At 35.6% G+C, this 26,894-nt stretch overlaps 1 protein-coding gene across 1 annotated transcript in view; it reads right to left on the reverse strand.

The window, feature by feature from the left end:
• ZBBX (zinc finger B-box domain containing) overlaps nt 1–26,894 on the reverse strand; it is a 37,196-nt gene that overhangs the window by 7,756 nt on the left and 2,546 nt on the right. The window contains exons 4-15 of the mRNA XM_015822160.2: nt 22,743–22,830; nt 21,049–21,097; nt 18,934–19,049; nt 17,362–17,457; nt 12,030–12,209; nt 11,157–11,337; nt 9,656–9,776; nt 7,736–7,920; nt 6,178–6,281; nt 4,742–4,818; nt 3,058–3,194; nt 1,674–1,945 (exon numbers count right to left, since the gene is read on the reverse strand). Coding sequence (XP_015677646.2) covers nt 1,674–1,945; nt 3,058–3,194; nt 4,742–4,818; nt 6,178–6,281; nt 7,736–7,920; nt 9,656–9,776; nt 11,157–11,337; nt 12,030–12,209; nt 17,362–17,457; nt 18,934–19,049; nt 21,049–21,097; nt 22,743–22,830 — 1,606 coding nt within the window. The remainder of the gene's footprint in view (nt 1–1,673; nt 1,946–3,057; nt 3,195–4,741; nt 4,819–6,177; nt 6,282–7,735; nt 7,921–9,655; nt 9,777–11,156; nt 11,338–12,029; nt 12,210–17,361; nt 17,458–18,933; nt 19,050–21,048; nt 21,098–22,742; nt 22,831–26,894) is intronic.

Consider the following 26,894-nt stretch of genomic DNA (forward strand, 5'->3'; position numbering starts at 1 on the left):
GTCCAACAAACCAAATGGTCTCATTTGTCAGTGCAAATGCTGGAAGCAAATTTTACACACATGCACAGGATCAGTGGCCACTTGTACCAATATGATTTCTTTTTTAAAAATTTTACATTTAAAGGAGGAACATTAAGTAAGTGCTTAAGGCTGGTGTTATATTAGATATCTGAAACAGCCAAGCAATACAAATCTTCTTTGAGGCTATTATAAAATAATTAAAGGATACAGCATAAGAAAATCAAGTTTGTAATATTAAAAACAGCCCAGTGAAATCTAATATTTTCTCACATTACAGAGAGTTTCAAATGGGAATCATTAATGCATAAATATATTTAAATGAATGTAACTAACTATTTAGGGTCAAGAATCACTGAACTATTGTCTAAGACCATGTCCTCCTCAGTCCACTCCTGTCATTTAAGCTTCCACTGAAATATTATTAAAGAAAAAAAAGCAGAAATTGCTATAGAAAAGTGGTTGCCCAATGAAGGAAGGTAGTGTGGGAAGCAGAGATCAAAAGACAAGAAAAAAAAATAAAGCAAGACAGTGAACTAAATAAACTGTATATAAGAGACAATATGTATATGTCACATACTTGATAAAGGGTTGTGTGACTAACGTGTGAGAAAAAATAACAGTGTGTGATGGGATGTTTTTTTTACTCTCTAAATAAAGTGAAGGTATAATGAAATGAACGTATGGTAAGTTTTTTAGAAGTGAAAAAAAAAGGTCAGAAAAGTCCCTTAAAGGTCAGATATCCCTTAAGACAGACATCTAAAATGTGTCTATGGGAGTGTGTAGTGATGCCTCTGGATTGGCCTGTATGACCTTAAGGAGGATTTTTTACAAGAAGAACACAATTGTCAACCCAGTAAAGATTCACACATCTGCGTCAGTTGCATCTTAATGTTCAAAGAATCATCCTAGGCACGGCTATGTACTTGCTGAATAAATCACTGAGAGAAAACCATCTGCAGGAACACCAAAGATCTTTTCAACGTGTCATTGTGCAAACAAGTGGGACACAGGAGGAAATATATCAGTCTCCCTTTCTCCCCATCACCAACCAAATAATAATGTGGATTTTTTTCTTCTCAGAATAATTTAAAAAGAGGAAATTGGAAGCATGAATGCCAGCTCCATTCCCATTCCTGACTGCTGAGGATTTCCTATTGTAAAATCTTCACAGAAACTCCCTGGAATTTGGTTTCTATGCATGCCAGGTAAACAGATTTATTTATTTATTTATTATAAACTCTTTTGAGACCTCTCAGAATGTCAGTGTGTGATTAGAAACTATTTCCCATGAAAGAAGTTAAAGCAAGGGGATAAAGGGCAGGAAATGATATCCATAATCATGAAGATAGGGTCAACATATATCCTAGTAGCTTTGCTTCCCCTTGTATATAAGCTCTCTTCCGAAATTCGGGATTATATTTTGTTCTCTGTATCCTCTCCTTCCTCCCTTTGCTTCATAGATCTCATGGATTCAGGAATTCCGCCAACACATAAGGGATTTCAATTTGAATGACAGCCTGAAAGTACACTCTGCCATACAACTAGAAATGATTCTGACTGGCACTCTAAAAAATTAGTCCAATGAATAATGAGAAAAATCCCTCTCAAGCTAAAACAGCAGTAAGTAGTAAGAATATGTACAGTAACAGTACCAAAGAATCTTTTGGAGCAACTGGTGAAGCATCATGCATGCCTTGAGACTCCTTCTTTTCTTTAACTAACTCCATTGCAGAGAAAGATTTGCTGGCAGCCAGTTGAGGACGACTTGGTGTCTGCTCATTTGACATGCAAAAGCTTTTCTTTTTGATTTTACTATTCTTGCCTTTTGTTATTGCTCTTTCAGATAAGGAGTTGGGAGTTATGTCTTCTCTACAGGAACAACTATCAGCCACGTCAGCTCTTTCAAACTGTGGAGATGCTCTTGCTAAATATTTGAGACAAAAAAAAAAGCAGAAAGATCTTGTCAGTTTAAATCGCTGCACGTAGCCTCTCGAATAATTAGCCTTCGAGTTTTATCAGCTCACATGGAACGCCAAGGAGCTTTATTCAGAACTGCTTCCCAGACTGATGTACCAAAATGCAGGCTGAAGCTGCTATATTGCTAGCTTCCTGCTGATATTATTTTAGTATTTATAGTTCAAAAGCTTATTAATTAAGGTTAATCAGGAAAAAAAATCCCTGTACAATTTTCCAAGTTTCATTTATCCCTTGCCACATTTCACCTTGTCCTCTAGCTATTCTGAATACTAAATTATTAAATCCATACAGGTCTCTCGTCTAGCCATGTACCCATTAGAAATAATTTTATATATGATTGGAAATGTAGAAGGCATAAAGAATGGCCTTGAAGGACAGTGGAATGATCTGCTCCAATAGCAACAATCAGACAAGCCCATTGAGTGAGTTCATTCCAACAAACTAATTTGAACAAACATCTCAGGTCCCTCCTGTAGGAGACAGCATGGCAGAACCTGGGGGGTGGGGGTGGGGAGTGAAAAAAGAAATCAGCCTAGAATCCCTACGTAACCACAAGTGAAATAACTCCAATCCTCCTTGTATGCCGTTGATCCTTATTTAACTCCAAACGTGTGCTGACCATTAACTGAGAAGATTCATGTGCATAGGCTGTTTAGCAATAAATCAGCTTAACTGAACCTTCACATGTGGACTGGTCTTTCGCACGATATATCCCTTATTCACACAGACAAAGTGAGGGAGGAAAGAAGCACATACAGATTTGAAAGATTCTGTCACTTCAGCTGTTCTAATGAAGATAGTTTTAGACCTATATGGCATTGGTTTTTTTTTTAGTTTTGTCAACCCTACTGGGCTAAAACAAGAAGTAAAAGATACTTATATTAAAAATGTATCTGCATCCCAGTGGACTAGTGAGTATATTAGCAGTTTTTCTGAAGATATACCCTTGAGAAAAATACAGAAGCTGTTAGCAAGGCTGCCTCTGAAGTTTGTGAACGAGGCTAAAAAAATGTTGACACAAGTCTACTTTCACAGCAGAGGAAAATGTTATAAGCTTACTTTTAGAAGTTTCTTCATGTCTGTTACAAAGAAAAGTTAAGCCCTTTTTTCTGTCGACTACAGAAGAAAGAGGTGACCTTGTAGTCATACTGATGGAGGGTGGCAGAAAAATATCTGGTTCAGTCTTCTGAGTACCACTTGAGATAAAAGGGAAAAAATAGAATTTTAAAAAAAGGAAAAAATAGAATTAAAAATGATCAAACTATCATGTTAGGGCATCATCATACAGATTTCTATGGGTTAAACATACACGCAGGAATACTTTTTTAACAAATGTTGAAACTGCAACCTGTAAATTGCAATTTCTTGATGATTTCATAGTGAAAATTAATTGCTTGCAATTATTTTAATTGGAATATACTTACACCCATACATTTAACATATACATCTTCAGAATGAAAGCCTAGTACATATAAAGATTACCTAGAGCAAGGGTCCCCAACCTTCAGTCTGTGAACTGGCACCAGTCCGGGATCTGCCAGCAACTGGACTGTGGAAACTAGGGAAGCCCCATCTGCGGTGTGCAGGCAGCATGCGAAACCACACCTTCTCCAGTCCATGGAAAAACCTTTCTCCATGAAACCAGTTCCTTGTGCTCAAAAGGTTGGGGGCCACTGACCTAGAGTATTAGCTAGCCCATTTAATTTGTGAAATCTGCAAATCTTGTAGTAGTCTTTCTGACCTTTATTCAACTCATTAATAAAAAAAAAGTATGCTACTGGATCAAAGATCAAAGCCTGTGACACTGCAATATGATTAAAAATATACTTGTTCTCTTTACAACAGCTGTGAATCCATTTAATAAATATGCCATTCATTTCTATTGCCTTCTTAGCAGAATCTTGTCAATACTTTGTCAAATGTGTTCTCAAGTCAAGAGATACTGTCAACGCTGCTAATATTGAATATTCTTGCTTTGACAAAATATGCAGAACTATCTGGTACTTTTAGAGTTAATTCAGATGAGAATGAGAGAGAGAAAAGCCCGCGGAAGAGAACGGAAGTGAATCTTTGCTCTCCAGATTAATTGGAAGATGTGAATCATGACCCCAAAATAGGGGAGGGGAAATGCCTGGAATGTTATGTGCAAAGGAAGGGAAATTCAGATCTTGGAATTCTCCATGCTGTGCTGACACTCCTTTTACACTAATAAAGGCTTTTTAGGTTAAACCATGCCTGAAAGTTCTTTGAAGTGTTTCATTAGTCAGACACATGACAGATACTGTATTCATTGCATTCCTATAATCTATTCAGTTACCTTTTAAAAAAAAAAATGGGCTGTTACTCAGACCACACTTGTTTTTTGACTAACCCGTGTTCTAGTAATCACTGCACTGTTTCCAAGATGCTTACAGACTGATTGCTTTATGAGCTACCCTAGGATCTTCCAAGGTATCGTTGCCAGGTTGATCGGTCTGTGGTTCCCTAGGTCCTCCTTCCTTCCTTTTTCAAAAACTGAGACATTTGCCTTTCTCCAGTAATCTGGTAGGTCATCTAGTCTTCAGGATTTCTCAAAGACTTTTGGCCACATCTTCAGCAGCTTCTTCAATATCATAGAATGCAACCCATCTTGTTCTGGAGACTCATTCAAGATCTGTTGGTATTCTCGGAATATTTATCAAGCCTTAAGGCGCAATCTGGCTCTTTCACAATGCACAGCTCATAATTAGGTTGAAATAATTACCCATAATATATCAGCTCATCAGACCCAGCTTCCATTACTATAAAATGAGTGGACTCTTCTGTCTCCTCTTTACAAGCCTTATAAAAAAAATAAATACATAGGTTTTATATTTTATATTACATTTTATCTTACAAATTACATTACAACATAATTGGACTTTGTATTTGTTGGAAAATTGTAATAGGTAAATTATTAGTTTGCACGAAGCACAGATATATTCAATAAAGTTAAAAAAAATAGTTTGAGGTTTACTTATCAAACATTAGCAAACATCTAAAACAGCTGGCAAAAATGAGAAAAAAAGCAGACAAAAGTAAGGCAAAACCCCCCACCAACAATACATAAAGGATGAAGAGTGTGGAGAATTTAATAAAATGTTCTATATTATTTACCTTTATATATCAAAAAGCACAAAACTTTCCAGATCTTCTGGAAACAATACTGTAGGCAATTAGTATAGACAGCCCCAACAGGAATGGCCTTTAATTGTTCCAGCTTTAACCCTTTAGTGTGTGGACTAGAACTGGAAAATAGAATACCAAATGATTCTGTCTTCTATTGTACACCATGGAAGTAACAATTTGGTGGAACATTTGATGATGTATCCAAATGACGTCTTAGTTATGCTACACATTTTTATCCTTAAATCAAAGTTTCAGCTATAACAGCATCCCAGTGGTCATATGATTGTGATGTTGATGCTGGGCAATCGGTCTGAATTTTCAACAATATCAGTTTTACAACCTTACCTGCTGGCTTCCCACAAGCAAAGTCAACAGGGAAACTGACAGAAAGTCAAAAGTTGTGGTCATATGAAGTCGTTGCTTAATGACACACCGTGATTCACCTAATGATGTGGGAACTGCTGGAATGGCCATCGCTAAGCAGCATGGTGATGCAATGAGCTTTACAACCACATTACTTAGCAATGGAAATTTGGGTCCTAATTGCTATCACTAAGCAAGGACTACCTGTAGTACAATTAACTTTATTAAACTGTTGACCTCTGTGTTCTGCTTAAGTTTAGATAATGCTAAATTAATTTTGTTCTGCATAAATATTCTTTTTCCTTCACTAAAAAAAAGTTTGAAAGATTGAGGGCAAAAGGAGAAGGGGACAGCAAAGGATGAGGTGGTTAAATAGTGTCATGGATGCAATGAACATGAATTTGGAAAAAACTCCAGGAGACCATGGAGACAGGATGGCCTGGCATGCTATGGTCCATGGGGTCATGAAAAGCCGAACACAATTGAACAACAAGAAAACCAAAACTTACTATACATGTCCCATTCAATATTGCTGTGGCCACAGCACACAGATGTGACTTAGTTAAATAGTTGTCAAATAATTAACATAAAGCTACACACATGAAGATAACATATTATATACTTTTGTGACCCGATTAAAAGAGAACTAACTAGGCATTATATACTTACATCATCAAGGATCTTGATTTTCAAAGAAGGCTCAGAGCTTGTAGGAACAATATCAAGTTCTTCATGTTCCAAAACATCTGCCCAATACTTTTTCATTTCTATTGCTGGAAATAAAAAAATAAATTTTGCCATCAACCAGTTTTTAAGATTGGTAATAAATATTTCTGCATGACTAAAATAACAATACCTGCTTGTTGAAAGAATATGGTTTTCTTGCCTTATATTCTAGGAACGAATGTTTTAGACATTTAGCATAGTACTTAAAATTAGAAGATGTATCTTTATTGAAAATTATAGTTTGCACTATATGAACTATATGAATCCCATGGACTTATATGAATAATAAAATATGGAAAACCACATAAGTAAAATCACAATTCTTCTATGATTTTTTCTATGTTTAGATTATATTCTGCTGATTTTAATGAAAGTAATTTTATTAGCAATTTTAAATGTGTATACAATTATGTAAATATTCTCTTTAGCTGAATAAGAACTATGATCATTCCTGCTTATTTCTAAAGAAGGCAGATCCATTTATAGTGAAAATTGATATGAGTCACAAGGAAGGTGGGTTGGACATATTCACCACCATATTTGTAAAAGGTGGGATATAAATAATAGAACTAAATAAATAACATGGATTAAATGTGCATCTTGCTATGAAAACACACTAACTAGGAGACAAACCAATATTCCAATGCATGGAGCTTTTGACTTCTGCTATAGAAAAAAGAAAGGACATAATTTTAATAAATAAAACATTTTCTAGGTCAAATACCAACTGTTAATAGTAAATTAATAACGAGGGGGGTTTCTTTGTCAAAAGAATAGGAATCATACTAAATTGTGCCAGTATCTAAAGAACAATGTTTTGCTAGACATCCAAAATTCTGTCTCTCTGCTTTCTAAAGACACTTTACCTTCTGGTGAGATGGATTCCCAGAAGAGTCTAGCAGGTTTTTGATTATGCTAAATGAGGAGAAAAGTATTTTCCCACATTTTCTGTCCTTATCTAAGCATATATGTAACTTGACTAGATTCCTAGTTCTCCATTCAGCACAGGGCACTAAGGTGCAGTAAAGTATTACAGCTTTATCTTAATTGAAAGGAGTTGGGATGAAAAAAGATATTAGCTATTTTTTCTGCTGATTCCTTCTTTATCTAGGCTCCCAAATGAAGAAAGATTCTGCCTTTGTCTCTACGCTTGTTAAGGGGCAAAGAAAAACAAAGATCCCCATATAATAAGCGAAACCAATACTTAGGAATCCCAACTATAGTTTTCCCTATAATTGTACCATGTGGAATTCACTCGGATCAGATTTTTAAATAATGAGAATGGGTTCAATGATTATAGTTTCCTTTTTCTCAAAATTCTTTCTGTTTTCTTTGTTTTGGGTTTGGTGCAGCAATATCTGGTTGTATTTAAACATTCCCCTGACATATGTTGGTGTTGACTAATATGTCATTTCACTTCCCCCAAAGCTAATTTACTAACTGAATTCTTGTAGTGGTTTTGTCTTAGACATACACAGTGATGTATGAAAAGCCAACTAACCTATATCACGAGCATTTGTTATATCTTCCTCTTCCTCCTCCTCCTCCCCCTCTGCCTCCGCCTCCTCTTCTGCCTCTTCTTCTTCCTCTTCTCTGCTGCAAGTATCAGGGATTTCACTTGACAATGATTCCTTGAGTTTTAATTCATCCATTATAATGTTATATGACAATTGATCAACTGGAGTTCTAGAAATGAACATAAGGAAGATAGTGCTTTAAAAATTAAAAAAAATAATCTTAATAGGTGTCAAAGCAATAATTATACACTGCAAGAAAAATCAAGTGCATAATCTGTTGGTGGACTCAGTGATACCTGCTGGAATACCGGTAGATGTTGTGGCCAAGAAACTATAATTTCAGCAACTGATCCAGGTGTATGTGGAGTTGCCCATGAAGTCGCAGATTGCACAAAATGCAGTTGCTTACTTGCTGACCAGCCTCAGCAGAATCACACCTAATCTGAAAGCATTCTACCAGTTGCCAAGAAGCTTCCAAACCCAATTTAAGATGCTAGTTTGTTGCTTATAAAAGCCTATTGTCTTCTCCAGGTAGAATCTGCCCACCTGATATGATACAGCCAGGAGAAGATGCTATGATACTCATTTTAGTGAAATTGAAGGTATAGAGAAGTGGAAAATGGCATTCACAACTGTAGTTCCTTTACTTTGGAACATCTTTTCCTGTGGAGCTAGTTAAGTCTCCTGCTTTTAACCTTTAGGAAGGAGATCCAATGGAATTCTAGGATGCATCAACACAGGGATAGCATCAAGAACACAAGAAATGATAGTATCACTCTATACTGCACAAGTAAGGCCACACCTGGCATACTACATTATGATACCATGATACCGAAAAAGATTCTGAAGCCTTAAAAAGAGTGCAGAGAAAAATAGAGATAATAAGGGATCTGGAGGCTAAATGGTACAATGAATGGTTAAGGAAACAAGGTATATTTAGCCTAACAAAGAAAAATGTTAGGGTGACATGATAGCCCTCTTCAAATACCTGAAGGGCTTTAACAGAGAAAAGGGATTGATTTATTCTCCAAGCACCTGAGGGCAGGACAGGAAGCAATGGGTGAAAACTAGTTTGAGAAATATCCAACCTGGAATTAAGGAGAAACTTCCTGACAGTGAGAACAATTAGTCAATGGAACATCTTGCCTCCCAGAGTTGAGAGAGCTCTATCGCTAGTGATTTTCAAGCAAAAACTGGATATTCATTTGTCAGGATGGAATAAAGTCTTCTGCCTTGGCCAGGGGTTTGGACTAGAAGACCTTCAAGGTCCTTTCCAGTCCTATGATTCTCTTCCATTAATTTTTGGGGGAAGTGAAGACAGCAGCATTTTTTTAAAGGTGTAATGCTTCTTTGGATATTTTTTAATATACTGTTGTAAGCCCCTAGAATGTTTTGAGGAGGATACAAATATCTGTATTAAAAACTGCAATAATAAATAAATTGTAGCAAAATAACATTTGGTTCAAGCCATCTACAGCTGAGCTACACTGAAGAATGGTCCACTGTTTTTCAACAACAACAACAACAACAACAACAACAATAGTAATGTTGAAAGGGACCTTAGAGGTCATCTAGTTCATCTTCTCTGTACTCTCATCAACATTTGCTCACAAGCAACTGAATAATTCAAGTTCAACAGCCAACAATAACAGTTTACAATGCTAACATTCATTCCAATTATTTTCTTTTATTGGTGAAGAATCTGAAACCTATTGCAATTGCTTGCTGGTATATAACTGGTAACAAAAAAAACCCACCTTGGTATTTATTACTGTACTTCATTCCTAATCAGCATTTAGAATAAGCTATCCTTCTGCAAAGCAATATTTTCTAATATTATTATACAGTTTCATTTATTTTAAAATGTAGGTTTCCCTCACATATTGCAGCTATCCAGTCAATACCTTCTATGCTTCTTAATTAATAATCTTTCCATATAGTTCAAGCTATCTTCTTTGAATTCAATTTCAATAGACTTTTTCATAATTGGAGGGCTCGTCTGCACCTGACATGTACCCGAATTTTCTATAACAATAAGAGAAAATTGTTAGCTATTATTTTAGCACATGAAGGTATCACTTTTGCCTGATTGTAATTTTATTTAAAAAAAAGTATTAAAAGTTTTAAAGAGAAGATAAAAACTAACAAAAACTAATGTAAAGAAAGACAAAAAGATAAAGAAAAGGTCCTGGGAAAAAGGATAAAAAGAAACAGAAGTGGCTTCCAATTTTCTCTGAAGCAAATATGAGTACAAGGTTATTTCTTACTCTATGTTGACAAAAACAAAAGCTCACTTCTTCTATTATCCAGTTTTTTTCTAATCATTAAATGCATTTTCCTAGTACATGCAAAAAAAGTATGTAAGGGGTTTCCAATCATTCATAAATATAATTAATGTCTTTTGTCTAATCATCTCTGCAGGTTCCATCATCTTCACTAACCATTCCTCCATTGTGAGCAGTGTCGTCCTCAACTTACAACGGTTCATTTAATGACTGTTTGAAGTTACAACGGCACAGGAAAAAGTGATCTATGACCACTTTTCACACTTACAATCATTGCAGCATCCCCATGGTCATGTGATCAAAATTCAGTTGCTTGGCAACTGGTTCATATTGACGACAGTTGCCATATCCCAGGGTCACGTGATCACCTTTTGTAACCTTCTGACAAAGTCAATGCAGAAGCCAAATTCACTTAACAGCCATATTCCTAACTGAACAACTGCAGTGATTCAGTGAACAACTAACTCACTTAGCAACAAGTGACTTTTTTCCTAGCTTTTCTGTCCATGAGATCCAAAAGAAAAGGCTCTGGTTTCAATTATACTTTAGTCTTTAAAAATCCTCTGAATTAGTATATGCATTTCTATCCATTTTTTCTGGTTTTATTACACATCTTCTAAACATGACAGAATATTCATTCATGTTTATCTGACTGTTAATATTCACTGTAGAATACTAACAGGATCTGTGGAATATTTAAAAGAAAATCCTTAAACATAATCTAGAATACAGTATTAATATTCACTAGAATAACATGCAACTCATAAAATCAATACTGCCATAATCATAAGCTCTTTGCACTGAAATTCCATTAAGTCTTAGCAAATAAGCTCCCCATGACCCCAGGAACAAAATCAGCACAGAAGTACAGATTAAAACAAAAATGGTGAAAGGGTATAACGGCTGATTAAATATGTGAATGGTAATTTTGCATTGCATACAAAAAGAGACAGAGACAGAAAGACAAGCATACCACTTGAAGAACATGGGGCAACTTGTTACTGTTTTCGTGTTCGGGAGAAGAAGCAACCATCTCCTACTTTTAGATTGAAAATAAAGTTGAACTTTTATGCTGGTTTTTCAAAAGTTTTGCGTTAAAAAAAACAGACATATCCAGTACCTGACCCAACCTGGCAGGAACGTTCTTCTTTACTTTTCTGGGAACAATTTCCACTTCTCCACTGATTTAGAGCTTCTTGAAAAGACTTTGCAGATTCTTTTTCATCAAAGGTACCATGCAGAAAAAATCCACCATTTTGAATCTCAGCCCAGCCCTCGGTAGAAAGTTCTATAGAATGTTTCTGAATTAATTAAAAAATTAACTTGAATTAAATGAATTTGTTGTTTTTGAGTGCATCACCCAGCTATAAAATAGGTTGTGGGCAGCATTTAAAAGTATGCTTCGCAAAGCACACTGGCACACATAAATTTCCCAGCTGCTTCAAGGAGTTTTCCAAATTATCTCTAACTGCATACATGAACACAGCTGCTTTGCCAGGAAAACTATTGTTTTTGACTGCCCAGATAACCAGAGATATCTTTCAACGGGCACACCTACTGTGTTCAAAGAGGGATGGGTCACTAAAGCCAATGTATTTCATTAATGCTTGGCATAGCCATAATATTGTGCCATTACTCTCATCCTTAACAACATACATACGAATAACATGTAAGGTACTACAGGTAGTCCTTGACTAAGGCAGTTTTTAAGTGAGTCATGCTCAATTTTATGATTTTGTTACAATGCAATAACAGCCCTGAAGCATGGATTAAAAAAGAAAATTAAGAAAATATTGGATATGAACTCAAATATCTAATATTATTCAACTGTCCAACAACAAATAGAAAAGCAAATTATTTTCTTTCAAGAATTTTCCCCGAGCTGCTTTGATTAGATAACATCCTAAATAAGTGAATTTTGGTTATGATTACGTTATAGAAGTGTCTCTATTTTTAAGATCCCAATCTTCTGGTTGCAAACATCATACACTACCTCAGTATTATCCGTTGGTGTTTTTGGTGAAAATGGAGGAACAGCAACTATATCCTCTACTCTAGTGGTCACTTTTTTTTCCTGTCCATTATTTATGAAGTCATTAGTCTCCGTTGGATTGACAGTTTTCAGGAACTGCTGTGCAGCTTCCAGTTTTCCAACTGAGATACGTGCTTTTCCCTATGGAAAAAAAGACATATATGAAACTCAAAACAAATACAAAAAAACTTTGCATCCCTGTATAATCAACAGATCACTGTAGACATCCTATTCTGATGATAGCAGGCAAAGAAGCAAACAGTTTACAGATTAATATTTGGCTGTTCTCATTTAGTTTTCCTGCATTCTTATCTACATGTTCATTCCTTTCTCTCTCTGGCTTCTTTCTAGATAACCGGCTTTGTTATTCACAGTTATTTTCCAGGATTTCAGCCATTTCCAAAAAAATCCGTTCTTTCCTTCCTTAACACATTAAGATGGATGCCTAATACTCATTGACACAATTAACTAGGGTATATGTAAGATATCTGTTAGCTCTCACCTCACATTCAGGAGGCTGTGAATATTTCTCTCTCTGGGCGCAGACAGAAAATATCTGCTGCGAACTCTGCATAGGTGTCAGGAAGGGCATCTGGCCAGTAAATGTTCAGCTCCATTTAGTCTCCCCGATTCCACCCTAATGCTAAGCAGTGTGGTGGCCTAGAGGTGGAGCTCTCACCTTACATTGAGGAGGTTGTGAGTTTAATCCTAGGTAGTAGCAGATATTTCTCTGTCTGGGAGCAAAGAAAAATATCTTCTATGAACTCTATGTGGGCATCAGGAAGGGCATCCGGCCCGTAAATGCTCAGCTCCATTCAGTTGCCCTGACTCCACCCCAGTGCAAGAGATTATAGGGTTGTTAAAAGAAAAAAATATATAAGATATACTGTGAATTTAGGCTGCCTAAATTCACAACAGTATAGCAAATTCTTAATTAAGATTAAGCAAAGAAAAACACAAATCTATCAATAAAAAGCAGGTAATTTAAATATTAAGAATTAAAAGGTACTATTCATTTTAATATTACACAGATTATTCTATATAATAGAAATAGATAGTATAATTAAAATTGTTGTACAAAACAAATAAAGAGTCAAGTTAGTGTTTACCCCAAAATACATCATTGTAAATAAACATTCCTGTATTAAAGAACTACATATGTTATGTATCAGCTCTGGCAATCTGTGGTTTTGGACTTTTTATTTGAAGAAAATGATACAATTTGCTCTGCTTAACCAAGAAGTAACTAATTGAATTTAATATGCAAGGGAAAGTGGGAGCATAAATGGCCTATACTCTATAAAACCAAAGGTCAGAAACATGAATACACAGAAAGCAGCCAGTGACACAAGCACGATTATCTTAAAGCATTAAACATTTTAAGGGGGAAATCTAATTATAAAAATTGCTAATGTTTTACTCTAAAATTGGAGAATACTTAAGGCACTTCTAGGGACACTACATTTTTACAAACAAGATTTTACAGCATACCCCTTGCAAATTATATATCTGAACCATCAGAATTTTTTCTTCCATGTTTTGAACAAGTTCTTCAAACAATTACTCCAACAGAATCAAGAGACTAAATAACACAATATATAAATTCACTAAGATATCTGTAAGGGTTAATGAAGATATTTTAATATTATAAACAACAGTCTAATTGCATTGCTTTTTACATTCAACATTAGACTTTCTCAACTCGATGGTGTTTGGATTCTGTCTCTCTCTGTATATTTGTTCTCATTTTTTGCTAGATGCAAGGAGCCCCCCTTAACTGCTCTTTGAGTATTTGGTTTTGGCAATAAAGAGCAGGTGACTGCATGTCAGTCCGAAGTCATGAAAGTGTGGCTCCTGGATAAACTTGTTCAAGTCACTGTTATTACAGTAAAAAGAAAAATATCAGGAACATCAGTTTTCATCAAAGAATGGCCAACTTTATTGTGAAGTCAGTCAAAGAGAAAGAATCAGTTACAAAAAAGTATTTCATTTGGGAACAAAGCATTTTTAAAGCTGCCAGTTGGCAGATGGCAAAAGAAAGAAGTCTGTGAAAAAAAAGGATTTGAGTTCCCAACTTCAGCACTTTATGGGCAAAACGGAAATAAATAATTATAACAAAAACAACAATTCAAGTGTACAGAATATTATTTATTCTGATGTATGCTTTTTTTTTCATTACAAAAGACACAGCTAGTCTAAGATATAACATTAAGCCATAATGTGTCTTGCTTTTAGTTAGTGCCTTTTATAAATCTAATATGGCTTTGTATAATGAGTAAAGCAAGCTAGTAAGTCCTTTAAATGTGTTTTTTTAAAAATTTTGCTTTAGCAATATGTATGGATGAAGCAACATTAATTGCTTGCTCTGAGCTCACAATTATAGCCTTACCTTTTTCATCCTTTTCTTGTTTATCCATAAACGTTAATTCTTTCTTAGAAGAAACTAATTCCCAATTCATACTGTTCTAGCTTCCAAAATATCTTCATTAGAAGTAGGACAATTCAATCTATTTAAATTTTATTGAATTGGCCCTATTATAACTCCAAAATAACCCTCCATATTTGACCGGTTATAGGCAAATTAAAACAGGCCCAGTTTATTTTCTTACTTCAAATGTCTTCTCTAATAATCCAATTTTACAAAATACTATAAAATGTGTAAGTTAACCATGAGTTATATGAAGAGATATCTTTTTTCCATTTGTCCAAAAACTATAACCAGCCATTTTGATTAATTTATCATGTATCATCAACTTGTCAAGTCTCAGTAACTACATGTGTAGATTTTTTTCCATAATGATCTGTCCCTAATCTTTCAGATCTTCCAATAGTGCAACCATTGAGTCCATCAACCTTGCTGCTGGCTGTCCTCATCTTCTCTTCCTTATTTCTGGCAAACTCTTTTTACATTCTTCCCAAACAATTTCTTTTTAGTTGATCCCACAATTTGTCTTGTTCAGGACTTCAAAGCAATTTCTGATGTTCTCCTTGAAAATGATGGGTATATGCTCAAGATAATACTGTGGTTGGCTTTCTTCCTCTTTAGTTTAATTCAGAACTTGCATATGAAAAGTTCATGATCTGTTCCAGCTGGCACTTGGCCATTTCTTTGATGCTATAATTGAGATCTTTCATCTTTTAATAAGAATATAGTCAATTTGGTTTCTATATATTCCATCTGACAACAACATGTATAGGGCAACCACTTGGTTCTTTGAAGACAGTCTTAGCTATGAAGAAACCATTGGAGTGGGACAATTGACAAGTTGATCTCCTGCTTCATTTTGGTTTCCTAAGCTATCCAACTACATTTTCCTCTTTAATGTTTCCAACTTCAGCATTTCAATCTTGAATCACAAATAGAACATCTTGCTTGCATTTGCTGTCAATTTCAAATTGAAGATAATCATAAAACTCATCCACCTTCTCTTCTTCTGCACTGGTAGAGACAGCATAAACTTGAAGGATTGTCATATTAAAAGTCTCCATGAAGTCTGATATTACTGAGTCATTGGTTGCATTGTATCCAAGAACTATTGTAGCTATATCTAGTCTAGCTATAAAAGCAATATTATTCTTTGTTTTTCAAGTCCCGAGTAATAAGCCAAGTGATCTTCTGACTAAAAGTGTTCAATCCCAGTCCTTCTCAATCTGATGATGCCTAAGATGTCAATTTGTAGCCAGTTCATTTCATTTTTCATTGGGCTAAGCCAAGGGTAGGCAACCTTGGCTCTTTTATGACTCGTGGACTTCAACTCCCAGAATTCCTGAGCCATTGATGGCTCAGGAATTCTGGGAGTTGAAGTCCACGAGTCATAAAAGAGCCAAGGTTGCCTACCCCTGGGCTAAGCTTTTCTTTGTTTATTCTTCTTACATTCCATGTCCCTACTGCAACTGTATCTTTGAAACTGAGAATTTTCTTTTCTTGTATGGCATCATTAGCAAACAGACATTCCAAAAGCATTAATCTAGCCACATCCTAAACACCATTATCCTCAGCAATTCCTCAGAAGCATGCTGAGTACTAAACAACCTGAAGGCATCATTATTGTCAATCCTTTCATATTTTCTATTTATGTGATTTTCTTTGTAAAAATATAGGAATGGTTTGTCGTTGCCTTCTCCCACGAAGCATGAATTGATGCCTTTATCACCAAAGAGATCATCTGTCTCTGATATCTTCCTATATCGCTGCTGCCCAATATATCTTTGCTTTAGCTGGGTAGTTAGGAAATCTTTGCACCCTAGATGACCCTGCTAGGAAAGTATATTCTTGGCATTCTCTCCCAATGTTCTTCACTCACCTCACCCGAGAACAGCCCTGCCCACTGCAGTCATGATGAGTTAGCACAGCAGGACTTGAGAGGCACTTTAACGTGACTAGTTTTGATTAATGCACAAAATGTGTCTCCACTCACTTTACACTACATATATTAAATCAACCATACAAAAAGACTACTTGGATGTGGTAATATTTGGAACCATATGCAAGTGGCTAACATGTATGTGCTTCCAAGCAGATAACCATTCCACTAAGATGAATGGTGGACATAATTAAGTGAGAAGGACTCAAATGACTGACTTTTTTTCCCATAGCTCTATGTTCCAAATGTTACTACATATTGTGGGAGAAGCGCATTTCCCATGCCATTATGACAGCAGAAAATAGGGGCATAAGAGATGGTGGAGGAAAACTCTGTACAGATCAAAAACAGCTCTAGGATGTTTTCTCTGAAAGGCAAGTCCAGCTGGAACAAACTGAATAGCAAGAGATGTTCAGTTACACAAAATGAATGGTTTCGTTAGAAAAGATACAAAAAACGGGTGTGATCTCTACCTCTTTTATATATAAAGTGATATATTCTTAATGAGAGTATATTCTGTTGCTTTCAATCGGGAAGGCTGCTTGCTGGGCCAAAGTGCTCATGTGACCAGATTACTGCATAAAAGCACTTATCCTGCAAAAATGTCATACCCATTACAAGCTATCAGCAGATAATGATAATTATTTGCATTAGCTGAACAGAGTTATGGACTTTAAACACAATTCTCTACACAGAGTTTCAAGTATGTATTGTGGGTTTCGTATTCATTTAGGGCTGTTTCTATATAATAACATTGGTTAAGAGTAAATAGAGAGTAAGACTGTCAACCTGCCAAAAGAATTTCTACATATCACAGATAAAAGTGCTCCTAAATTTGCCTTGGTGGCTGTTTGTGCATGTATTTAGTGGTAATATGCCTTCTAAGAAGAGTTTGCAATGATTAAATAAGGCTTTACAAAGAAATATACCTGCAAAGAAGTTGTTCTGTGGAGTTTCAGTGCTCCCTTCTGGTGTATTCTGGCAAAGCAACTAGGACAATAATCTTCTCCACATTCTAAACACACCTTGTGGGGAGAAAAAAGGAAATTAAGATATAAATATCTTCAATACATACCTTTGTGATCCTAAAACACTTTGCAGTTTACCTGATTGTACTTACAGCTCCTTACACTAAATAAGAAAACAGATCCAAAGAAATATAAGAAAAAGCCTCCTATTATAAAGCCACTGAGCTAGTTGAAATGGAGAGGGATTATATTGTGAGGCACTAATCTTTCTCTTTTTGTACAAGAGAACTATATCCTTTTGCAATCACCAGAATCATTTTTAGCTTTAAAAACTGAATAATAAATAAACAAAATTTGCACCCTTCAAGACAATGAAGCCCTCCAGTGGCTTATGAAATTTATGTACCATGCAGATGCTAACAGAGTATTTTTTATTTAAGTAACTCAAGGCAATAAAAATACATAACACTCCTTCCTCCTCCTATTTTCTTCACAACAACCCTTTGAGGTGAGTTTGGGTTGAGAGCAGCTGAATGGTCCAAAGTCACTCAGCCCTGCTTTCATGCCTAAGGCGGACTTGACTTGATTTAATTTAATTTAATTTAATTGCCAGAGAAGAGAATTATAAAGACATTATTCTATCTAAGATTCTAAAAAAAAATATTGCATTCTAGTTTATTGTGTATGAACTTCTCAAAATGGAGTAATTATTCCATGTCACTATTTGAAATTGTAACCTTTTTTGGTTTGAAAAAAATAATACAATTTTTCTGAAGAAAAATTCTCACAAATACAGCATGAATTAGGTTTGATTTTTTAAATACATTTCATAGTAGGCCATTTTCACAAACAAGAGGATGCAATGCACAATAATTTCAGCAGTTGTTTCATTCATAATATTTTGTCCCAAAGTACCAGGTACAATGGGGGGATTCAGCCAGTTTGCACCACTTCAGCAGAACGGGTAGCTAATTTTTTGTTGCCCAGGCCCAGAATGGACTTCCGGAAGCGGCATCCACACAGAGAACCAGTTGTTCACATATTTGAATCCCACCACTGATCAGGTCCTCATAGTTATCAACTAGGTTAATCAATTTTAGGCATTCTAAAGCCATGCTAGCTGGCCGTGCTGGGACTTTGACATTTAGCTAAAGAATAGGCCAGAGGAGGCTTTTTCAAAGTAATTTAAGAAAATTTATTACACTAGATCTGAGCACTTGTTTTTTAAAAAAGAAGTCAAACATTTTTAAGGTCGGCAAAGCTTATATTAATTATGATGTAATTATATAAATTATACTAATATAATATATGTTGTATCAATTTATTATATTAATATAAATTAATTATATTAATTTCAAAAGCATTTTAGCAAAGATAATTTTTAGCTTGTAAATTTATTTTTTTAACATAAGCCATTTATAAGACAAAAATAAGAGCAGGATTTTATCAAATACAAAATAAACTTGATACATCTTATTTTTTTAATATATTTTTCTGTCCAAAGTCAGCCAAATAATGTTCCCACCTACTTACTAGCAATGCAGCCTTCATCTCGCATTGACCACAGGCCTTGCCCTTCACTTTAGGTCTTTCAGTGGCTGCATCATTTGCTGTTTTAAGTACAAATGGCTGCTTGGCTGGATCCGGAGCTGCAAAATGTAGATTTGTTTTTAAAGCAAGCAAGCAAGAAACATAGATAAATGCACTGCACTAATAAGTAATTTGGCAGTAAAGAGGACTAACATATTCCCCCTAATGGTGCTGTAGTTGTTTTCAGTATCATGAATTTGTTCTTCGTGCATTTGTTCTTTGATATAAGCTACTCAAAATTATTTAGAATTAAGTAGCCTATATGTCACAGCAATAAATAAACTATTAAGTCAAAGTAATTGAAATTCTAAAAGTAATCTTGGCAACCTTATAGTATAATAAATATTTTCAGACTGTTTCTCAAGGCATATGTTACTTCTCAAGTTCTCCTTTATGCAGATCTTTACACTGTCCACTGAAAGCATAAACAAAGTTGGCAATATGCTAGAACTATGGCTCATGACCGCTCCCCCATAATGCTGAAAATCCAACATTAGGTGCAGGTGGCCCTTGGCTTATAATCAGTTGTTTAATGAATGTTCACAATCACAATGGCCTTGGAAGGGTGTTTTATGGCCGGTTAAAGTACTGCCAGCTATTGTAAAATGTTACACCAGCACCCGGTCATATGCTTGCATTTCAGGTGCATGACAATCTGTTTGCATTTACGACCAGTTGACAAGTGCCTTGCAATCATGTGATTGTCATTTGCAATCTTTTCTGCCAGCTTCCCCAGGAAGCTGGAAGGGAAGGATGCAAACAGAGGGGACGCTGGATTTGAGGTCCTTTCCCCCATCATGCTGAAGGAAGGGAAAATCCTCCCACATACTGAAGGAACAGCCCTGATGTGAAAACCCTAGTGAATTCCACCATTTTGAGCTTTTCAGAATGCTGCCATTTGCTAAGGTTTAACCAGGTGTCATTGTTTGTGCCCTTCCCATAGGGAAAAATACTAGCAAACACCATCATCCTGAGCCTTTCCATCAGAACAGAAAATACTAGCTAATGGCAGCATTCTAAGCGTTCCAGAATGATGGTGTTGCGAGCATTTTCGCCAGATTTGAGGTCTGTTCCTCCAGGATACCAAAAGGTTTCTGCTCCGGAGGGGAATTGATGGAACAGACCTTAAATCTGGCAAAAATTCTAGCAAGTCAATTATTCTTGCAATCATTTCCCTTGGCTTCCCAGCTGTCTGCTTAACAACTTGCAGGGTTGTTAAAAGATTGCAATGGGGAGAGTGGGAATTGCACTTGTTGAGTAAAGCATGGCATCTTGCTTAATGATTGCTTTGCTCAATGACCAATTCCAGGCTCAGTTGTGGTCCTAAGAGGAGGACCATTTGTAATGTTATGCAACCCCAAAATTTATTATGTAATTAAATTGATAGAAACTTGTTAAGTTATCAATTTTCACAAGATGTTTATGTTATCATCTGAAAACGCATGAGATCTTGAGTAAGGCATCAAACAATTTTTAAAAATAAAGCTGTTGTTATTATGACTGGTCATGTAGTCAGCCAGATGTTTAGACTATATTTGGTATTTTTCTCCACCTATCGCATATTTTCCAAGGCACCGGGATAAGCAGATGTTGTTTGATGGTGTTAAGTGTGTTGTCACAAGGATGTAATCTATTCCAAGTAAAGCTGTCTTTGCCAATTGACTGTTGGAGATTTTATTAATGCCAATGGTGTTCAAGTGTGCTCCAATTGTTTTGGTATTGCATCCAAGGTGCCTATTACTATTGGTACTATCTTTGCTTTCTTTTGCCACAGTCATTGTACTTCTATTTGCAGGAGTACAATCTGCACTGTTCTCATGAATTATCAGTTATTCATGGAATACAGATTGAAAACCATTTTGGTAGACTGGTTAATTGGGTGATTTATTTTTCTCATTTTGAAAATCAATCTGGTAAGGCACTGTCACCAGTTAATTCTTTTAACCTACTTAAAGCGGCTTCTGTAAGATTTCCTCAATGAAAAAATAGCCATACTTGCAACCACATTTGGATTATTGCATTATTTTTCAAATCTCAACATTGCTAATACCTTGTTACCTGGAATATGTTCTTTAAGTAGCCTCAGTTTTACTCTGCCTGAAGGAACCTGAGAAGGAAGGAAGGAAGGAAGGAAGGAAGGAAGGAAGGAAGGAAGGAAGGAAGGAAGGAAGGAAGGAAGGAAGGAAGGAAGGAAGGAAGGAAGGAAGGAAGGAAGGAAGGAAGATTAAATTAAACTGTGATTTCTCCAATTGTTCTATAACTTCCTTTTCTTTCCCAACACTAGCCTTCATGGAGCTAGCTATTTTGAAGGCAAGTGTTTTAGATCATGTGGGAATGCAAAGACATAGTCTTTGTTAGCAACTTCTTAAATCAACTGCACTTTCTCCCAGGATTTTGTGGCTGCCATCCTCAGGTACAGTGTGCTCCCCAGAAAAATTAGTTTAAGGAGTTGAAGACAAGAGTATTAAATTAATACAATGAATTAATTAAACTTAATTTATTTCATAGTTATCTTATTTTTCTTCTTTTTAAAATGACAATCATAAGGGTTCCTCATTAAAAAAAATTTGATACTCTGTGGTCTTTAAAACTGCTGTGCTAAAACATGAGAATTACCACAGATGAGAAAAAGCTGCAAGTCATCAAGACTAATAAGAAACAATGTGAAGGAAGCTTTTTAAGATAAAGGGTTCTTTTAGGAAATGATAAATGATGATGAAATGATCAAATTCACACGCAGAAATGGAAGATTCTCAGGAATTGTGAAACACATTTTTACTAACAGTTAAAACAACATTTCAAAAATCTGTAAACATGTCAGGGGTCTGGAGGCATGAGTTGCTAAAGGGAAAATTAAAATTCTTTTGTCTGTCACTTTATCTAGTTAAAATCATATATCTACGCCAGACTTTGTGTATTCAGAAACCTGGAGAACTGTGGCAAATACACCTTTACTGAGTAAATGTCCAGAGGTGGGCAACAAAAATGGTGAAAGGTCTATGGGACAAAACATATCAAGTGAGATAGGGAAAAAAGAATCTGTACAGCCTGTGGGACAAAAGGGAAAGTAGGGACATGATTGAAACCTTTAAATACACTTAAGGCTATGAATAAGGTTCTAGAAGGCAGTGTTTTCAATATTAAGCAAAAATCAAGGATACAAGGATATAACCTCAAACTGACAGGAGGGAAGTTCATATAAAGTATTCCTTCACAAAAAGAGTAGAGGAAGCTTGGAACCAATTTCCAGCAGAGATAGTGGGTCAATTATCAGTAACTGAGTTTAAACATGCTTGAGATAAACGCATGTCTATCATCCAACAAAAAAAATTAAAAATTAAAAAAAAGAAACCCTCAAAGAGCAAACTCAATGGATCACTTTTTCTTTTTCTGCCATCACTTTTCTTTTTCTCTGTTTCTGAAGAAAATAAACACATTAATGGAATCAATGGGTGGAATTACCGTAATGGGTGGAATTTCTAAAAAAATCTCAAACGGGAATCTGCTATGATTTAGATTTTGCGACAATTTCCCTCTAGATAGAGTTGGAAGACAGTTGGTATGCCACATTCATGCAAAACAAGCCTCTTGATATGGGCAAAAAATCTGCCATTCAGGTCCAGTACTATCAAAATGTCAGAAAAAAGTTTCAATTAATCACTTTCAAGTATTTGACCACAGTGCTGTCCTACAAAAAGCCTTCTTTACTGCAGATGTTTGAATACAATTTATTTAAACATCCTAGTTCTTACCTTTATAGCATTTTCTTTGTTTTGTAAGATGGATGGTTGTGTATGTAGATTAGCTTGACCTGATTTCCATCGATACCCATTTGCTCGCCTAAAGAGAGATCCAAAAATTGTTTTATGAGCATTCATAAACTCCATTTTCAAAGGCTACTTTGTAATTTGTAGACATAAAAATTTGTTTATTAAATTTATATGCCATCCAATGCCCAGATAGGGCAATTCAAATGTTTTCATTTAGGTAAAATCCCTGAAAATCTCATAGGCAAATGAAGAATCGGTAATTTTGACACATTTATTAAGACAGTATAGCAATTCTGATTCCCTCACTAAAAGGTGCTTCAGAGCATACAAGATCATGAATATAACATCTGTTTGCAACGCTTTAAGTACAATGTCTTTCCCCAGAATTGTCAGGGCATCTCTGCAAACCCAGAAATATAACAGAATAACACAGTTTGAAGGGGCCTTGATGATCTAATCCAATCCCCTGCTGAAGCAGGAGATCTTACAACATTTCAGATAATCTCCTTTTAAAAGCCTCCAATGATGGAGCATCTAAAACTTCTAAGGCAAGCCATTCCACTGATTAATTGTTCTAACTGTCAGGAAATTTCTCCTTATTTCTAGGTTGCTTCTCTCCTTGATTAGTTTCCATCTATTGCTTCTTGTTCTATTTTCAGGTGCTTTGGGGAAAGCACAAAGATGATAAAGGGTCTTGAGTTAACATATGATGAATGGTTGAGGAAGCTAGGTATGTCTAACTCATTGAAGAGAAGGATTAGGGAGGACATGATAGATAACTGTCTTCCAGTACTTGAGGGGCTGTCATAGAGAAGAGGGGACTTTTTTTCCAAAGCACCAGGGTCAGGACAAGCAATAATGGGTGGAAGCTTGAGGAGAGATCCAACTTAGAAGTAAGAATAAATTTTCTGACAATGAAATAATTGATCAATGGAATAGTTTGCTCCTGGAGCTGTGGGTGCTCCATCACTGGAGGTTTTCAAAAATAGACTGGACAACCATTTGACTGGATAGTATAAATTCTCTTCTTTTGAGCAGAAGGTTGGACTAGAAGACCTTTGAGGTTACTTCCAGCCCTATGATTTTGTATTCTATGTCCTAGAACAAAATATCTCTAACTGCCTATTTTGTTACTTATCATCTTCTCACTGTTTGGGAATCAGAAGGAATAGGGCCTGCCCTTTGCTCCTATTGTGTTTAGTACATGTAAAAATAATTGCCAATAGGCCACTTAGTTCTTGCTTGTTTTGTAACCCAGGATTAAAGAAAACAGCAACAGCACTTTGATCCCAATTTAAAGGCTTAGATTAGGCTTCTTTTCTGGAACAAATATTTGATATTTCTTACTTGCAGTTTGTTAAAAAAAACAGATTAAATGTTACCAACCAAAGATTAGATAGACCAAACCCACAACATCATCAACCGGGGACTTTCAGACAAGTAGAGGCAAAGTGCACCAAGAGAAAGAATAATTGCTTCCAGTTCTAGTGCAACTTCACTCTTTTGCAAGCAAACAGCAAAACAAACAAACTAACAAACTGAAGAGCCATCATTTACTGTAAAAGAAAGGGAGGGAGAAACTTGTTTGAAACTAGAATGTGGTATTAAAGGCTGTGAGAAAAAGATACAAAAATGAATGACTATGGTCCAAGATAATTAGTAACACTTAAAACTTAAACAGAACTATATATCTTGTTAAGTACACTGGAACACTAATGACCACATATCTTTAAAAAGCTGATCCTGGGAAAGAAAGTTAACATTACTACTCACATCGCTGAGAAAGGGAAACAAATACAAAGAGGTTAATAAAGTAGTTCTCAAATTTATACGGAAAAAAGTTACAGATATAAGGGTCGTGCTTTGTCTGCAGAATATTTCAACGTCCGAAATGGATTCGCTCAAATAAAGAATTATTACAATTGGTGGTTTTTTTTTATAATGCAGCTATGAGCACTTAAAGAGCTCATAAGGACTGGATTTCTATTACAGTATAAGAACTTTATAAATAATGAAGCACTCTCAAAGAATGAAAAGTGAATTTGAGGAGCTGAGAGCACTTCTGATAACAAAAGCCCAATGGAAGAAAAACAAAACAAACAAACAAACAAACAAAAAAGGTTCCAATGCTACAGAAAAAGTTTTGGCCTAGAGCAGGAGTGTCAAACTGCCAGCCCGCGGGCCGGATGCATCATAGCGAAACCGCGCCCACCCCATTGCTGGCAATGGCAAAAAAAGTCGTGATACGTCACGACATGTCACATGACATTCCGAGTTTGACATCCCTGGCCTAGAGTGTATGTCTAAATCAGTGTTTCTCAACCTTGACAATTTTAAGGCATGTGGACTTCAACTCCCAGAATTCCAAAGCCAGCAATGCTGGCTGTGGAATTCTGGGAGTTGAAGTCCACATGCCTTAAAATTGTCAAGGTTGAGAAACACTGGTCTAAATGTAAATAAAGACATTTCTTAAACTTTGGTCCAGTTGTCATGATTTAACCTTTTTAGATGCTTTTGGCCAGGATGATTGAGTTTTCATTTACATTTGCAATACATTTGGGGGAAACCCCTGCAGTAAGTATGGTACATTCCAATGACTCTCTGGCTAACTTTTTTTTTTTTTCATTTTGACTGAATAATTTACTTGGGTGAATAACGAAATGTCTTGGTTTAATAAACTATGGTCCAGTTCCTATGATTTAACTTTTTTAGATATTTTGGTCTAGTGTAAAGCTACAGTATATACTAAGCCAGAAATGTATTGAATCTTCTCCTGCAGTTGCTGGCATAATAATCCAGATACAGTAGTTTTCTGTTAAAAATCACTTTTCCAGTTTGGATTTAAAGGCATGACACCTACAGTTTCTATCAAGATAGCAATTGGTAGAAACATGCTGAATTGGGCTGGTATGGTAGAGTAGGATAATTTACATAGGAGTAGGGATGGAAAAACAATAAAAAATATCTGTTAGAGTACAGAAAGTTTTTTTTAACACAGAATGAAAATATACAATCTTAGAGCTATTTTCCAACTGTGGTTAGACAGAGCTATTGCTATGAACTCATTTATGGAAAGTGAAGATTACTCTGAAAGAGGGCGTTCATAACTATAACGCTAAAAACTTTTATTATTCTGACTGAAGGAAAATGTCACTTTCTCACAACTAGCCATTTTAAAAAGTTTCATTATTCTTTGTACTATTTTATGGTTAATTTAAAAACTGGCAGGTACTTCAGATATCATTAAATTCAGTTTTTTATCTAATGCAAAATTTGCTACAATATAGCAAAAATTCATTTTAACAGACTAATGGTAAGAAATTGTTATTTCCAAATATGCAATAAATTCACAGCAAATAAAACCGCTACAAATTCACAATAAATTCGTTACAAAACTGCAGCGATTCACATCATTTGTATTAATTGACATCACTGGTGAAATGTCATTAAGCAAAAGACATTATGCAAATGAAAATTACATAATTCTGCAACCATTTCTGTCATTATTTGCAAAACAACATCAACATGAAAGTGACACAAATTGTGTGTCATTCCTGTCACTTGACATGAAACAGCATAATCACTGAAGAAATGTAGTCCTTTGCATTTAAAGTCCATTATATCAAGTCCAGTAACATGAGATTTCCTTGTGCTGCCATTCTTAAAATATTCAAACCCTTCCTGCTTTTAAGGCAAAAATGCTTTTATGAATTTTCTATCCATTTATAGACATTCCTGTCCATGCATATCATTGATTAATTCCCTGTATCTTTACACCCACTTCAGACAATTTTTCACTAATGAAAGGTTGATAATTCCCTTCCTGTAGGTGACATTTTATCATACATTACTTCTGTCCCTCCGGCTAACAGATAGGGACTCTTATCGCTGATGATAGAAGCATGATATGATTCCCTTCAAGTCTCTAGTCCCAAAGCCAGAACAGAATGTCAGAAATCACAATCCTACAACTGTGCTGTTCACTGAAACATCATAATCACAGGCCAATTGCCAAATACCCAGATTACAATCACATGATCACAGGGACGGGTAGAATTCCGAGTATGGTCATAAATCCCCATACCTACCACATCTTTCATGTATTTAAAAAAATAAACTATACAAGTTTCAGTA

The sequence above is a fragment of the Protobothrops mucrosquamatus genome, unplaced genomic scaffold (assembly GCF_001527695.2).
Source record: "Protobothrops mucrosquamatus isolate PMUCROS unplaced genomic scaffold, P.Mucros_1.0 scaffold1482, whole genome shotgun sequence".
NCBI classification, from domain to species: domain Eukaryota; kingdom Metazoa; phylum Chordata; class Lepidosauria; order Squamata; family Viperidae; genus Protobothrops; species Protobothrops mucrosquamatus.